The 17,723-nt window shown below is 41.2% G+C and overlaps 1 protein-coding gene across 5 annotated transcripts in view; it reads right to left on the reverse strand.

Moving 5' to 3' along the window:
- Window positions 1-17,723, reverse strand: part of SORCS1 (sortilin related VPS10 domain containing receptor 1) — a gene marked incomplete at both ends in the record, with an annotated part of 468,623 nt that overhangs the window by 112,431 nt on the left and 338,469 nt on the right. For all 5 annotated transcript variants that reach the window (XM_079793712.1, XM_079793713.1, XM_079793716.1 and 2 more), the window contains 2 exons: window positions 3,324-3,413; window positions 6,110-6,228. In XM_079793712.1, coding sequence (XP_079649838.1) covers window positions 3,324-3,413; window positions 6,110-6,228 — 209 coding nt within the window. The remainder of the gene's footprint in view (window positions 1-3,323; window positions 3,414-6,109; window positions 6,229-17,723) is intronic.

Raw genomic sequence — 17,723 nt, forward strand, 5'->3', positions numbered from 1 at the left:
GACCTAGAGCCTTCAACATACCAGCTAGCTACTGTTACTCTCTAGTCAAGGAACAATGAATATATTTTATTTCTTTTTTTAAATGTATTTGGTCATAGAATCAAATTTTCATGAATCATCTCTAAGGACATTTTATTCTGAGTATCACATGTGAGAACATATGGTCGTTAAGTCCAAACTCCTTATTTTAAAAATATAAGAAAGAACACAAACAAAAACAGGGCAAGAGAAATTCATAAACCAGCCCAGGTTTCAAAGCAGGGTTGTGGCAGATGTAGGTCTGGAATTCTGTTCTCCTGCTGTGAATTGAACAGCCTTTGCACAACCCATACCCCAGTTCACATCGATCTTCTACCACACAGACAACTAGATCCATACTAATAATAATATTACCTTACTTTTATAGAGTATCTGTCCTCCGAAATGCTCAGAGCACTTTCATATGTATTGCCTCATTTATCTCACTTGAGTAGCTCAGAATGAGCTCCAAGTAAGTTAAGGGAAGGAAACTGTCAGTGTCTCGCCCTGTCTGGTGAGACTCATGCTCTAATGGTGACAGTGATATTAGACTCTCCCCTCCCTCCACTCTGGTCATCTTTACCATTATATTCAATCTGTGTGTGCGTGTTTTTGACACAGCTCTATGTAACCATGGTGTTTCAAGAGCTGATGCAATGGCAGTGGATGATTAAAGAAAATTTGAGCACGAAAGTGCTGGTTTGTCTCAATTGCTTTGGGGGACACAAAGCTTTGTTCATTTCTAGCCACAGCAGCCCTGGCTTTGATAGGGGGCCTTAAAATATTCGCACCTTCACTGTGGATCACTCCACCAACTGGGCTCTTTGTGTTTTTTTGTTTGTTTGTTTGTGTGTTTTTTAAAGATATATTTTATTGATTTTTTACAGAGAGGAAGGAAGAGGGATAGAGAGTTAGAAATATCGATGAGAGAGAAACATCGATCAGCTGCTTCCTACACACTCCCCACTGGGGATGTGCCCGCAACCAAGGTACATGCCCTTGACTGGAATCAAACCTGGACCTTTCAGTCCGCAGGCCAACGCTCTATCCACTGAGCCAAACCAGTTAGGGCCCAAGTGGGCTCTTTGAAGGGGTAATGGGACTGTACTGAGGCATCTCATTGCCTTAAATAGTACACACCCACTTGGACCAAAGAATACATTCATTTGCTATACGTGCTATATGAAGACGAGCTAAATTAATCACTGCCTTCTACCCTCAGAGCTCAGAGGAGCCTGAGTAATGGGACAGGTGCATGTGGGAGAACAGGGGGTGGAGACAGACAGCGATTCAGGTGTAAAGTCAAACTTGTCCTTCTAGATTGGCTCTATGCCACCAGGGGCAACTGTCATAGTGATCTGTGTGATGGCTCTGAAGGAGAAATGCAAGGTGTGTGTTTCCTCACATTCTCCAATAGGTGCAAGGATGTTTCTTTGACTTTAAACTACCATTTCTGGGGGTTCTCGGGTCAATGGGAATATTTTCCTTGGTGTCCTCAGCTTATCAAAATTTGGGGGGATACGACTATCTTCCAATAATAGAATATATTGATTTATCCCAAGAAAAGGAAGGTATAATACAAAGAACACTAGTTTGGGAGTCTGGAGACTTAAGCTCTAGCCTCAATGCTGCTTCAAATAGAATTTAGTTTGGCTGAGACTTATTCCACTTAAAAAATGTATTTCTAAAACTGAGCATGAGATGAGTGACTTGAATCTGCTATTTACTAATTTTGTCTCAATTCCCTCATGCATTTTGAACAAGAGTATTTCATTGCATTGAGTATCATTCTCCCCTTTAAAGGTGTCAAAATCTTGTAAGCCAACGGCTTTATTTGCTGGTCAATCAAAGAAACAGCAACTTATTTCCATGCTCAAGAGACAGAAATACCAGGTCTGTTCCCCTTTCTCAAGGACCTTTCTAAGAGATTATCAAAGGACATTTTAACAACACTCAGTTTCCCTTTACATACTGACTTTACCCAATTCTCATCTAGGCACACCCCAAAGCTGTAAGCTCTTGTCTCTTTGGTAACAATTTTAAGCCAAATCAAGAGCAAGGAGGATTTAAATGTACACAGGTAGAGACATATAGTTAGTTCTGGGCAATTACCGCTGTCATGAATCTCTTAGCAGCTGAACATAATAACTACTAACATGAATATAGTTCTTTGCAGTTAATAGCGCAATTTAATGTGTATTATTATCTCTAATGGGCTGAGGTTTACAGCTCACCTTTCACGATGCTAGTGGTAAGGACAGAGTGATGGCCAGAAGGGAGAATTCTGCCTGGAGAAGCCAGAGCAACTAGCTACCATTGGCTCTCCTAGAAGAGGAACTCTGCCATGCCCTTGTGTGTTATATCTGTCACCTGATTTCCTGGGCAGCGCGCTGGTGTTAGGTCCAGACAAGCATACTACAAAGTTATGGGTGAAAAATACAAGAGTCATAACAACTCCATCAAAAGAAAGTGCTTTATGTACTTTGTTCAACCCAAAGGTTTCAAAGCTGAGCTGTAACTATATTTACACAGCCTCTGTCTTCCAGCCACACACATCTCTGTTGCTCTAAAACCAAGGTCCAATGCATTAACTATTTATGGCCACTCTTAGTACACACAATGGCAGCAAGACCGCAGATCTGAAGCTTTGAGCTCCCAAGTCAGCTTGACCTCCACTAGGTGGTGCTCCATATTAACGCAGTTCCTCAGTGTGTGGAAAGAGCCAGGGACTTCCACAGTTGAGGGTCTCTAACTTACCAGTCACAGTTTAGAAAGGCGTATATCTTTGGGAAAGTCTGAAAAATTAGCTGTGACTCAGAACTCTAAAGACAACCTGTCTCAAGTTCCATTGAAAGGGAAAGCAAAGGTTGGATGACCATATAGGTGTGTCACCTCTCAATAATTAATAAGAAAAAATTTGAGATAGAAACATATCATACCCATTGCATTGCAACACTATATATCCCAAGTGTATTTTCTGTCTTGCTAGAAAACCTACTGCTTGAAAATCTTTACTATTGAAAAGCAAATAAGTTATCAATTTATTTATTCAGATGCTCCTATAGGAAGAATGAGAGAGAGAGTAAGAGAGAGAGAGAGAGAGAGAGAGAGAGAGAGAGAGAGAGAATGCTGAGAAAGGAGAGTGATAAGATTGGAAAAAAAAAATAAGAGTGAGGCCAAGTGAACTTGAGAAACAGAGATGGTAGATGAAAATAAATACATGACAAGATGCTTGGGAAAGAGGGTGGCGACAGGACTATGTGAATCAGAGGAAACACTAAAATGAAGAAGGATTCAGGTCATACCTTGGGCAGAGCGTACTTGGGCAGCTTCATCTGGGCAAATGCATTCCTTCGGTAGGACACGTAGTAATGCGGCCGTCCTCCGGAAGTCAGCTGGACCGGAAACACACAGTTGTAAGAGGAGCTACTGTAACAGTTACGCGCCCTGGAAGAACAGCCACTGAACAAGAGGAGGTCGCTGCCAACACATCAGTGTGAATGACTACCATGGACAAGTGTACGGAATTGGCTTTCAGTTCAAAAACAACTTGAACAGTGCATGTGAGTTGGTCAGAGGCCCAGATGGAACCCACTGGACAAAAATACAATTCTTCAATTTGCACTGTGGCTCAGAAGCCAGGAAACATCTTCAGTGATTATGAACTTTTCAAGATACAAGCCTCGAGGGATTTTGGATCAATGTCCATCAGCAGCCCAGCTATCTAGCCCCAAGACTATGGCCATGCAGACAGGTCCCCAGTCATATCAGAAGGAAGCGGTCCAGGTCCCACATCTCTGGGCACTGATTCCAGTATGTGACTGTGACATAGATGGCTGGGAGCATGTCCAACACGCAGCAGGGCTGACACGTTAGATGGTTCAGAGATCTCTATCTCTGAGAATTGATTCTGAGCAACCTTCCCCAAATTTATCCAGCACATAGAGTCCAATGAACCCCATGGGTGTGAGGGAGGGTGAGTAGGGTGTGGTGTCTACCTCAGCATGAGCACCAATAGGTGCAGAGTATTAAGGGTGCCACTGCCAATCTCTCTCTCCATTGTCACTCCTTTTCCCCTGGCTTTATTGAGATATTATTGACATATACCATCAATTTTCAACCGGTATATCCCCAAAATTTTAAAAATATGCAATACCTGACTATTTAGTCAGGGGCACTTACATCTTTTCCCTTAAATTTTCAAATAAAAAAATGACAACAGCCAACACAACAGTAATGGTCTGCCGTGAATGAGTCATAAGTTTACCTAATTTTTATCAGGTCCGCAAGAAATATTTTTTTGTGTGTGTCATGAAATTGCAGTAATTAGTTTATGTGTGCCACGAGATGAAAAAGGTTGAAAATCGCTGACATACATGAGTGATGTGTAAAATGTGATGAATTGGTACATATATATTGTACAGAGAAATTACCACAAATAAGGTTAGTTAACACCTCCATGCCTTCACTTAATTAAGATTATTGTATGTGTATGTGGATACCATTTAAGCTCTTAACAACTTTTAAGTGTGTAATACAGTATTGTTATGTATAGCCACCATGCTCTCTATTAGATCCCAGGACTTAGTCATCGTATATTTGTAAGTTTGTATCCTTGACCAACATCTCCCCATTTCCCTACTTCCTAGACCCTGGGAATCACTAATCTACTCTATTTTTGAGTTCCTATAGCCACTCTTAACCCATATAAGTTTCTGGAGTTTGAATGTCAGCTGGAGTTTGCATACTCAGAATGACAACATATACTTTGGGTGACTGCTCACCAGACATATAAAAACATGACTAAAATATTCATCAATATGTGGCCAGATCACCTCCTAGTCCCAGTGATGAGTTGCAGGATCGTTCACAGTGGCATGGGTAGAAAAATATGAAAAACTCTAAATGCAGAACTGATTCTCATATGTAAGTCATATATGTAGATTATAAATGGTTATTAGAAATCATAAAAAAAAGTTCCAGGAAGCAACACTGAGAGAGAAATAAATTAGAGAGAGAACCAATGTGTGTAACCATTTCAATGTCACCTGATAATTGATGCTGAAGTTATCAGAGTACTCATTACTCATTTCCCTGAAGAAAAAGAAAATGTGTGTGTGTGTGTGTGTGTGTGTGTGTGTGTGTGTAATCATTTGTGAAACATTTCTAAAGTGCATATGCTGATGTTAGGCATTTTGAACATTTATTTGCTTCCTCATATCATTGGCTTAAATATTCTAAATTATGGTTTCTTTCTAAAATATAATAGTGTGTTTTAAGATTAGTGAAATCGTAAGTATTTGTGTATGTAGGTATAAATCTATGCATATATAAAGTATATCTAGAGAGAGTATACATACACACACACACTAGTTAGCAATTATATCTTTACAATTTTTAACATGGAAAGAAATAATTGCACTTTTAGCAGCATTGTCCAAATAAGCCTAAGATGTTCCTTAAAAGCTGATAAGAAGTAAAGCATACTCGCTTCCTGTCTCTTCTAAACATTCATGAAACCTCAGCTACTCAAGCTGTTTCCCACTCTCTGAGGAGGTGCCAAGCCTGTCTGAATACATCTCATCTAAATTCTCTTCATCCTAATCACAGTCAGGGCACGACAATAATGGCTGATTACCACCACCTTTCCTCTGCTCCCACCACCTCCCGCCACTCCACTGCTTCCTCTTCCTAGCTGCCTCTCTATTTTTAAACTGGATATTGCAGAGGAGGCTGATGGGCTGGCCATTCTCCTGGTAGGAAGAGATGGACATTTCTGCTCAGCCCCGCTGATGGCTGCTGGGAGCTCCTCAGAATGCAGATGAGAGGCATGAACAGCACTCTGCGCTGTGCCTCCCTGACCGCTGACCCGGGCTGATAAGGTCCTCCACACACTGCCCAAAGGAACTCATTAATATTCTGTTAGTAGAGGAGATCTGATGCTTGGTAATGTTCCTTTTGTTGAAAAGATAATGCTTTTTGTTCTTTTTCCTTTCCTCTAAAGGGAGAGGAAGCAGGCAAGTGGGGTTGCATGAGGGACAGAAAGAGGAAAAGGTCTTTGAGATAATCAGTAGAAGTGGATCTTTCCCACCTGAACAAACACGTAATCATCCTGCACAATCAAGGAGTCTGGGTCAATGTAGCCCGGGAAAGGTCTATTTCTGTTGGCCTCCGTGCAGTTCTGCATGCGGCAAGTCAGGTATTGCGAATCTGGGGGAAAAAACAAAAAAAACAGGGGAGGGTGATATGCACACAGAGAATTAGAGTCTGAGTGTATATTTTCTATTTCCCTTGCTACCTCCAAGTATTTAAATAAACCTCACATTCTCTGTTAACCACATTATTGTTGTCATCATCGTTATCATTATTGTCATTATGATTTTACTCACTTGCTATCTCCCAGCGCCTCTGCCATCCTAAACACTAAATTCTCCTTAATTCATTTCTTTCCCATTTAAACCAAATGAAAGTATTTTCAAAAACTGGCAATAATACTTAAGCTTTCTTTTTATTTTATTTTACTGATTTCAGAGAGAGGAAGGGAGAGGATGAGAGAGATAGAAACATCAATGAAAAAGAGAGAATCACTGATTGGCTGCCTCCTACAAGCCCCCTACAACAAGGGATCGAAGCCCACCAACCCAGCATGTGCCCGGACCAGAATCAAATGGCAACCTTCCAGTTCAAGGGTCAATGCACAACCACTGAACAACACTGGCTGAGCAATACTTGTGCTTTTATAGTATATTTTCTCACTAGGCTTCACTGCCCACTTTGACCTTTGATTAACAAACAGAAAAATGCACACCTATATATGCAATCATCAATCATCTCACGCTAGAAGTGCTGCTGTCATAAATAAGAAGGCTCAATGTCAAGATAAAGGTTTTCCTTCTACTACTAATTGGAAGTGAAACAGAATACAGAAGGGATTCCTGAGTCAAAAACATTGTTCTCATCTTGTAGATGAATAAATTAAGACCTCAACTCCCATCTAAGACTCTAAGCCGGATGATAAACATATAATAACTCATAATTTTGATCTTTTTGGACATATATCGTATCAGGAAGGCTGTCCTTGCTTTCAACCACAACTATTCTGTTCTCTCTACTATTCAGATGTCACTTTATTATTTAAAACTCCTTTTGCCTTCTTGGCATTAGAATAAATTCAAACCCTCCACTGTCTACCAACCCAACCTCCCCTCATGCTAATCCCTTCTTCTCCCCCCTGTGATTCTTCTAATCTGTCCTACTTTATGTTCAGAAAGTGGGCCAAACTTCCTACCACTTTAAAGACTTTTCATATGTATTTCCTCTACTTAAAATGTTCCTCCTGCCTTGACCTGTGTTCACAGTGGTTAGAGTGTTGGCCTGCGCACCATAGGTCTCGGGTTTGATTCCAGGTCAAAGGCACATATTTGGGTTGCAATACATTACTGGCAGATAGTAGGCAATAAATATTCATTGAAACATGCCTCTTTATTGGAATGTATCTTTTTGAATGAAAAAGAAAGTTATTTTACTGTTTTGATCCTTAATGAATCTGATTTTAACACATCAGTGATGTATGCAAAAAATCCTTTCTTTTAAATAAAATAAATCAATATATATTTATTTACATGAAATGGGGGTAGCAATATATACAGTTGGATATAAGGGTTGACTAATTTCCTTTAATTAAAGTTCCAGGACCACATTTACTAAAGGAACCTGGGTATCCCTGAATTCTACCAGGAGAGTCACTAGGAGCGGCCAGCACATGTGCTCCATCTGAACAATGACTGATGGAGGAAAGCTTTACCCTCAACCTTCCTCCATCTGGCTGCCACATGTATAAATGACAAATGGGGATAGCTCTCAAGTCCTTTAATCCATCTAGTTCTCCTGAAATCACTTCCAATGATAAACTAAAGAGCCTTCTACTGATCTTTTCCTATCCTCTTTTACAGACATTATAATAGTTCTATTTTAGGGCATAACTCAAGGTCTTTGTCCTTGAAGACAATTTCTGGGACTTAACCCTTCCAAGAGTGGTCCTCCCCATAGCACACAAAATCTCTACCTCACAATTTCACACTCCACCAGATTCTTTTACAATGTTTAGTTGACTTCTGTTTTTCAAAGGTAGCTTGGGGTCATAAAAACAATGGAAATTGGTGGCTATGAGACTTGGGCTTGAGTTCTGTCTGGTGTGGTCACTTATTAGCTGCATAGTTCAAAGGAAATCACTTGGTCTTCCTGAATCTTGCCACCTTCATTCATAATGGAGATGCCAATGTCAACTATCTTGTAATGTGGCTGTAAGAATTAACTGAAATAAATAGAATATATGCTAAATGTTTTGAAACTCAAACTTTTACAAAGGCCAGTTGTTATTAATATTGATAAAATTCCTGTTTTCTCTTTTGCTCTCTTTCACAAATATTATATCAGTCTTGGGCACATAGTAGGTTCTTTAAAAGATGGTTGAACTGAATTTGAGTATTCTATCTATATCTCTGTATCAGGTACTGTTGGTGACCTGTCCAATACCCATTCCTCCCTGATTCTTTGCTGGAAAGGCCAAAATGGATTTGTTGGTTCATCCTTTCTCCATGTGATTGAGAAGTTCCCATAATCCTCTTGGGTCTATTCCCATTAAAGGTCTACCTATTTTCTCACCACTGGCTGGTTTAGGAAGGGACATTTAAATCCAGGTCTAGTAAACAAAAAGTGAGGGAGTTCTTTTAAGGAGCTGCTATTAAAATCTTGCTTCTAAAGAGTATATAAGGTTTTACAGAAATGCTTAATATAGTTATATTATAAACAGAGGTTACTAATTAATAATGTTTTATCGATGTTCATTTTTTAGTTTTGAAAAATAGACCATGGTTGTATAAGATGTTAACTTAGGGGAAGCTGGGTAAAGCTGTACTGTCTCGGGAACTTTTCTGTTTATTTAAATTTATTCCAAAATAAAAGTTTCTTAAAAGTAGGTTACCAAAATATGTGCATATGGACCCGATTTTGTGCCAGGTGTATATATAGATATCTATAGAAGTATGTTTGCACAGGAAAAAAATGAATAAAAGATATATATGAAATGTCAACAATAGTATAGAGGCAGCGACGTAAGAGAGGCAGGCAACCTGCATGCAAATCTCTGGTTAGCACCCCTCACTTGGGTCGGGTAGGGGGGTATGGGGGGCTTGCTGCAATGAGCCCATCCTTGGGCTGACTGTACAAAATGTACAACTAGGTGATGCAACAATAGCCCCAGGAAGAGGTCTGGAGAGCATTTCTTGCTCAGAGTGAAATTTCAAGCCCAAGGGCAAGGCTCAGTGTAGCGCTGCCTGCCCTTGGTCAAGTGCTCCTGGTTCCCTCCCTTTCCCCTCCTAATGGCAATGGAAAGAAGCTGGCTGCGCTTCCTAACCAGGGACCAATCGCTCTCACTCCCCTCCCCTCAGGCTGGCGGTGATAGCATTAAGTATGATGAACTCTTTTCATATTCAATTCCAGGGAGTGCATGATGTGATTCCATAGGAAGTATCTTGTAATTTGGCATTAATTAACGTCAATTAATGTATGCAACTGCTCGACTTTAGAATTAATTTCATTACTTTCCCCACACAGATGTTTTCCTTGCCGTAGGTAATTAGGACACAGCGCGGCTCTTTTCAAGCATTCTCGCTCTGCAACAGCTGCTGTTTGGAATAATGGAATCCCCATCCTCCCAAATGCGTGAGGATCTAAAGGAAGCGGCCTTTCACAGGCCAGGCTTGGAGCAGAGGAGCAGGGGTTCAGCTGCAACCTCAGAGCCTGATCTGTGAAGTGGGGATAAAGAAGAGCCATCATGCTTGGGGCTGTGACAGCCTATCTAATAAAATGGTAATATGCAAATTAACCATCACTCCATCACAAAGATGGTGGCGCCCATAGCCACAAGATGGTGGTGCCCAGTCCTCTCAGCCGCACTGGAGTCCCCCAGTCCCTGGGGGGCAGCCACTGAGAGTGGGCAGCGTGAGCAGCCTGGCGAAATGCTTGCTTTGTCTCTGCGGCAACGAGGAAAGTGTTCCGCAGCCAGGCCCCGCAGAGAGCTACTGGTGCATGGATTCATGCACAGGGCTACTAGTTTGTAATAAGTGTGTTCAGTCCAGTGCTTGGCTGGACTGTGCTTAAACAGGTGCCTGTAGTTGTTGAAGTCCTCCCTCCTTGATTACCAGGACTGCTCACTGTGTCTCAAGGGAACCAACTGTAAAGTATACTACAGACATTTCTACCGGGGTCAATGTTTGGTTTAGGTTCAAGTTTTCTTAAGTAACTTTTCAAAAAGCCATGAAAATATTCTCCTTGAATAATAGGTAGCAACTAAGCTGGGCAGGCAGTGTAAGGTGGTGGCCAGGGCAGAACTGGACTTGATCTTGGTACCCAGTGCACGGGCCAGCCTGCCTGCGGCTGTGTTGTCCTGCATGCTCTCCCTCCTGCTGCAGTGACGTTCTAGATCCCACCTCCATCTCCAACAAACTGCGTGACTCTGCTGTCACTGGCTAAGCGATACAATGAAGGTTATTAGAGTTTTAGAACTAAAAAAGGATGTCAAAAAAACAGATTATTACTTTATGCTCTGACAGGTCTTTATTATGCTTTATCCCTTAAAACCTGGTTCCTCCCATTCCTGCCCAGAAAAAGCTCCTTGATGCTGGCAAGTCTGTGACTTCAGGCCTTCTGCTATGTCTAGACAGCGTGTCCACTCCAGGCGGAGACCTTATGTTCATTCACAGAGTTCCCCCGGTTTGACCTGTCTTTTCTGGTCCCGTTGCCCTGTCCATATCCTTCCTGGGCCTTCTTTTGTGGAGTTTCTCCTGAAGCTCAGGCAGACCTCTCCCTGCCCAGCCTGTCTCTATTGATGGCATCTGCAGTAGCATTAACCTCCGGAATAAACAAAGGACCTCTCCTCTGGGTCAGGAACTATTCTAAATAGAGCACTTGATTTTCCTTTCATAACTTCGCCAAAAATTGAGAAAGAGGTACTTTTTGCAGGTGAAGCACTTCAGACTTAGGGATGAGATTTGTAGAAGCCCATATGCTAGTAAATGACAGAGCAGAAACTATACCTCACAGATCTCCACGACTCTATCCATTGATTCGCTCAGTCAACAAATCTTTAGTTGGCACCAAGTCTTTTCATATCTTTAACCTTTTGCACTCGGATGTCGAGTGTGACTCGACACGGTTAGCATCGGTAGCAGCTCGTATGTCGAACTGTATTGAATGTATCAATAATTTGAAATATAAAAAAATCCAATAAATAAGTTTGTATGAAAAGAAACTCCAGTTTTTTATTCTACTGCCGTGCTTTGTAAAATCTGGGGTGTTTAAAAAATTAAATCCCGAGTAGAATAAAGGAATCGAGAAAAAAGCAAGCGAGTGCAAAGGGTTAATATTCTAAAAGGTTAATTTCAAACAAAACCATAAACTGTGAAGGCAAGCATGAATACTGTGAAGATCCCTCCATCCCCCATTAATTTTTAACTTTAAGGAGAACATACCTCAGCAGGTAAGTCTTCTTTTTGTTCATTCTATGGTTCTATTATTTGTTTTAGAACATTCTTATTAAATGTTCCCACCCAACACACACAGGTGTGCATGCATGTGGGCACACATGTGTCGACATGCTTGTGCTCATTCCCATCAAGGTTCTAGAGCCTTCTCTGGCATGTGCCAGTTAGAAATTGAGATCTTCAAAAGCGAAGCTCGAGACTTGGCCCCTGAGAGAGTACGCAGAGGAGAAGACATTTCTATGAAAATTTCACACTTAGACCAAATGGTTTCCTTTGGTGAGGAGCTCGTGGCAGTGGTTTCTTCTAGGAAGTCTCTTGATGTTGGTCCAGTGTGACTTTCTAAACCTTGCCTTTGATTGTTAGCCTTTGGACATTCAGGAGGCCACAACTGACTACTACAGAGGAAGTTCTGGGATCATATTCTTTCACCAAGCACAGGGCTAGAAATTGGGAACATGAGAGGGAAGACAGGGGCATGCCAATTCCCATGCAGGTGCCCTCAACACTGAATATCATACTTACACTGTGGTAGTAGTTGGCAAAGATCAATAAGGTACAATGCCTGCCTTCCACACCACTGTCACTTAAGTAAACAAAGACATATGACACATTTTGCTGCCCTCTCTCTATTCTAGCCACCTGGCTTGCCTGCTATCCCTCGCCATGCCAAGCGTGCCCATTCCCCATATCCTTCACATGTCCTATTCCATCTGTTTCTTCCACCAGGAAGACACATAGCCCTCTCCCTTACTTCCATAAGGAACTGGCTAAAATATCGAATGTCACCTTACCAGAGATTCCTCTGCTTTGCTTTTCTTTCTAGAACTTATCACACCACCCAGCATTATCCATTTGTTTATAATCTGTCCCCCTAAGTAAAAGGTAAACTCTATGAGAGCAGGGCCTTTACAATGGCCCCTACTATCCATCATTCATGCCTAGAAGAGCTCCTACTGGAGCATACGTGTCCAACAATATTTATTGAATGAATGAATAATAGGTCTGGAGTCAGCCAGACCTGGCTTCAAATTCTAGCCCCGAAGCAACGGCAAAAACATTTAATCATTGCAGGCCATGTTTTCCTCAGAGTTAAAATGAGGAAAATAACAACAGGGCCTACTTCCAAGAGTTGGTGTAAGTAGTGCAGATGAGAAGTATCTCTTGCAGTATCCCAGGCAAATGATAGGAATACAAGGCATGGGACTAGCATCAGTGTTGCCTGAGAACACGTAGGGAAAGGAGGAGATGTCTGAGAAAGTGCCCCAGTCTTTATGATGCCCCTTTTTTTTCTTTAAAGCAGGAGTCGGAAGCATTAGGAATTTTCCGAACACTTGGACGTTGCCACACACACATTATGTGAACTGGTGCTCCTGAAAGCACGACAGAAACCCAGACCTCTGTGCTGGAGTTGAGGCCAGGGGAATGACAAGTGTCTCTTGTGCATATCTGTCCTCTCATCCTCAGGATGGACTGCAAGGGCACAGGTCTCTGCATAGACGGGTGGACAGGCAGGAGGCAGGGGAAACAGCACAAACTGGGTACGAAGAACCGGATGTGAGAGCTGCTCAGCTGAGCCTGTGGTTGCACGTCCATTGCTGTGTGTGGGAGCTCGTGTTACCTTATTTCATGCTTTCCTGGTTAGTTTTCAAGGTTGCCTCTCGGCTACTAAATCAGAGAAGCCAAGTTGAAATCAGGAGTAATTGAGACCTAGAGACTTTTACAGAATGAAAAACGGGATCAACATGACATTGCTAGAGAGAAAAGCAAAGTGTCAGGTGCCTCTGTACTAGCGTGTCCTGATGCTTGACACGAGGATAGGAGGACAAGGCGCCTGTTTGGTGTGGGCAAGTGGTGGGAGCTATCAGTCTGAGGCTGAGCAGAAATGCAAACTTCTAACCTCTTCCCTTAAAGCTATGAATAAATTAACTGATTGAAAAAGAAGGTAAATGAAGGCTCTGAAATGTGGGGCCCAACAGGGTCATTTTGTGAGATAGTGATGGGACTTTGGCAGGAGGGGGGGGGGTAGTAATGTTGATATTTTTCGATTTTTATATAAATGCCAAAGTGTCCATCTTACCTAGACCATGAACGAGATTTTATATCTTTTGAAGGTTCACTGGAGAGGAGATACAAATAGCCAAGAAAAAAAAAATTCTTACCCTCACTCCTAATTCAGTGAATGCAATTTAAAACAATACCGATAATGCCATGCATTCTACTCAGTAGATGGATTCTGTTTAAAAAATCGTTCATAGTGTCCTGGGTGATTGAAGGCTTGCAAACACAGACATTCTCATCTTGAGAGAGCGTACACTGATGCAACAATTTCAGAGGGCGATGTGACAACATCTACAGCAATTTAATATATATATATACCCTCAAATCCAGGATGCCAGTAACTTCTCTTTCAGCAGTGCTTGCTACTTACGTAAGTTTGCATGCTCACTAACTACATAAGTAATATGTGTGTATGTGTGTCAGCACTGTTTGAAATAGCCAAACATGTATGTATCTATTAACAAGATAGTGACTTACTAAATTATAGTAAACTGTATAAGGAGGATCTATGTATTGATTCCTCATGAAGTGGCTAAATTTGTATGTGCTAATAGGAAAAGAGTTTGAACTTGCAATTGTATCCACTAGCACTGCACTGGAGTAAGAGTTTTGCAACATGAACATCTGTGAGTGTGTGCGATGTATGTGTGTGCATACACACATTGATCTATATCAGCCCTGGATACACTTGAGTACTGCTTACCTTTTTTTTATATTTTGTCATTGCTACCCTTGTTGGTATAAAGGTAATCTATGATTATAGTAAAAGCTCAAAACACCCCATCACTAATCTCTTGAGTACTAGTGAGAACTGAGGTCTCTATCACGTGCCCACAGTATTTATTTCAGTAGTGTTCGCCCTTTGCAGGTTTTGATACATAGGCTGCTCCATGTAGAAATTAGACTGGAGGGCTGAAAATAGGAAGTAGAAATGAGGTGTCCAGTTCTCACAGAAGACCAGAATTGGTGGGATGGTGGTTATATAAAGTTGTGAATCTCCTATTATTTCAGCTTGTGAAATTCTCCTTTGTGGTTCATTTCAGGAAGAATTTTTGAGCAGTCATTTTCACAGCTGCTTAAAGGGCCACGGTTGTTTTTCCCTAGTGAAGGAGATTAGTCCTAGGGCAAGTTGTTGCAAGGTTACTTACTCATGCAAATAGACCCTGAGGCCAGTGATGGTCCTAGCCCCTATCTGTGCTAGATCTGGTCACCACTAGTATGGAAATCTCCAAGTCACCAGTTCAGCCTTTCATTCGGGAAGTGAGAAAGGTCAAATGTGGTATTACATGTTCTTTTACAAGATGATGTTTACAGATGAGCAAAAATATAGAATTATGCATACATGTGAAATTGCCATGTGAAGAATTCTGATACAAGCCATATCCTCTTTCTCCAAAGTCACATATATGTATAATATGTAGCACAAAATTGCAGGGAGTTAGTGAATTTTTTATGCTCACCCATTAGCCCCAGAGGGCTCCAGAGATCCTATGGTTAAAAGCCCAAATCATGCCTATACCATGACATACACATATATTTATTAAGTCAACAAACTATAAATGAGTCAGGCTCTGAGCTATGGTTCCCACACAAGCAAACTTAAATAAGACAGGAGTTTTTACAAAGTTTTCAACCCAACAGTTTGGACCCCATTGTCTCTGTAACTATGTACATTACATACACATACCCAAATGTGCCTATATTGGGTAAGTCAATAGAATGTAGGTTTCCTTCTTACTATTTTGATGTATGGGTAGCAGGTTTAATGTACTGTGTGCGTACAATGCATGGGTGGGTGTATACACATTCACACACACACATACACACACACACAAACACACACATGTGATTTGTAAACATTAACATGTTTGTTTCCTGGATGAGGACTTGTCATTGTGTCCTCAGTTGAATGTGGGGACCAATAACAAATGCCACATTCAAGAAATATGTTCAAAAGTTTCCCACAATACCTCCTGTGATTGATTGTAATTGAGGTTGTAATTCAGCTTGTCTACTAAGACAGAGGTGATACAAGAAATAATAACATCCTTGACATGACGGTAAACTACAACACATCCAGGTTTCACAGCACAATGGGCACGACATGTCTGTGCCAGCCATAGTCCCTTGTAAGCCAATGCTTCCCAGAGCTCACCTCCCTCAAATACAGAGACTCCCAATGAAACAGATAGTAATTTCAAAATGTCATCTAGGGAGATGTGAAATGAGACTAACACTAACCTTTGCGTAACAAACCCAGATAAGCATTTGCAACCCATCCCATGGGGATGAGCCAAATAAGCAAGTGAAAGATGTTTTCCTGTGTCACATGTCTCAGTGCCTTGGCTACAAAAAATCCCTAAACCCATTACAATCAGAGAAAACAAACAAATAAACAAACATAACAACAAAAACCTGTTCAAATTAAAAAGCATTATCTTATTTTTGCACCTTCCCTACAAGACCCATAACCTAGAATATAAACAATGAGCTCCATATGCTTAAATTATATACTAAATAATGAAGAAATAGCGAATCAAGAGAGATTTCAAACAGGAAATGGGAAAGAGAAAACATATAGATATTGGAATTCTTGGAGCAAATTACTCCCAGCTACATTTTCTAACACCTTGCTACTGACTTTGAGCTGTCTGAGCTCTTTCCTTCCTCTTCCTCCTCTCTGTTTCTTTTACTTGGTGCCAGGGTTACTGTGTTGGAGAAAGAGATACCAAGAAGAAAGAGAGAGAAGAAGGGAGGGGCAGGGAGAGGGAGGACATGATACCGAGAAAATCTCATTTTTTACATTCGGTCAGGTCAGGCTTAGATCCTTTTCTTCAATTGGTAGGTAATTTTTTTTCTGCTTTGTTTTGACAGGGATAACTTTTCAAATTAAATCCCTTTATTGAATTTTCACTCTTGGATAGTTTCTGAAGATGCTGCCTTTGCAAAAAAAAGTAAAATAAAATAAATAAAATTAGAACTGATATATTTCATGCCTCGCACAAGCTGAGCCTGAGATGACAGTTTGACATTATCAACCTCCATGCCTGCAGGGAACACAGGAATAATGTCGGGTGGGGAAAAAAAGTGCAGATCAGGGAAAGTGATGGCCTTGTCGTTTTCAGGATATGGGGTTATGGGCATTAAATGCCACAAGCCAGAAAGCAGCCATGTCCCCAAAAGCTCAGAAAGGAAAGCAATCTAGGATTCCACCCAGGGCTTTCTAAACAAGGGTGTAGTCATGGGAGACAGACCCTGAAGCTCTTTCATTAGTTTTTATTATGGGACTTTCTGACCCTAAGCATGTTCCACCACCAGCATCATCAGCTTCACCAGGGAGCTTGTTAGGAATGCAGACTGTTGGGCCCCTCCTACATCAGAATTTACATTCTAACAAGGTCCCTAGGTGGGACCTGGAAAGTGAGGTTAGGTAGCCAGCTGGTTACCCTGACACTTGGTCAACTATGCATTCATTCATTGAATAAATATTTATTAAGCTCTATCTACATGTAGACACTGTGGCATGTGCTGGAGACAGACTATTGAACAAAGGCATACATGGCCCCTGCACCCATAGCACTTACTGGTGGAGAGAAAACACTGTGATCAAATAATCACGTAAATGGAATGAATGTGCAATTAAAAACTGAGATGAGCACAATAAAAAAATATTAGAGTTGGATGAAAGCAAACAAATTGAGAAACTCGTTTAGACTGGGAGTTCCAGGATTTTGGTATAGTTCTGTGGTTTTATTGGATGCTATCTTTAGGGGAAGCTGGTTGAAAAGTACAGGGGAATGTGACTATTCTTTACAACGTTTATGTGAGTCCAAATTTATTTCAAAGTGAAAAGTTAAAAAAATAGAAATGGATGCTTAACTTGAGATCTGAACCACTCATAGTGATTAATTACACTGAATTCATCAGGGAAGAGGGGAGGGCATTCCAGGCAGAGGAAACAGCGGGCATCTGGGCCTTAAACTAAGACCTAGAAACCTGTGTGGTCCAATCTTGAAAGCAAATTCAAGGGTTTGTAGGCAAGAAGTGAGGACAGGGTTGGAGTGAGGTGCAGCTGAGGAAATGGGCAGGCACCAGCTTATGCTG

Source organism: Cnephaeus nilssonii (assembly GCF_951640355.1).
Source record: "Cnephaeus nilssonii genome assembly, chromosome: 16".
In the NCBI taxonomy this organism is placed as follows: domain Eukaryota; kingdom Metazoa; phylum Chordata; class Mammalia; order Chiroptera; family Vespertilionidae; genus Cnephaeus; species Cnephaeus nilssonii.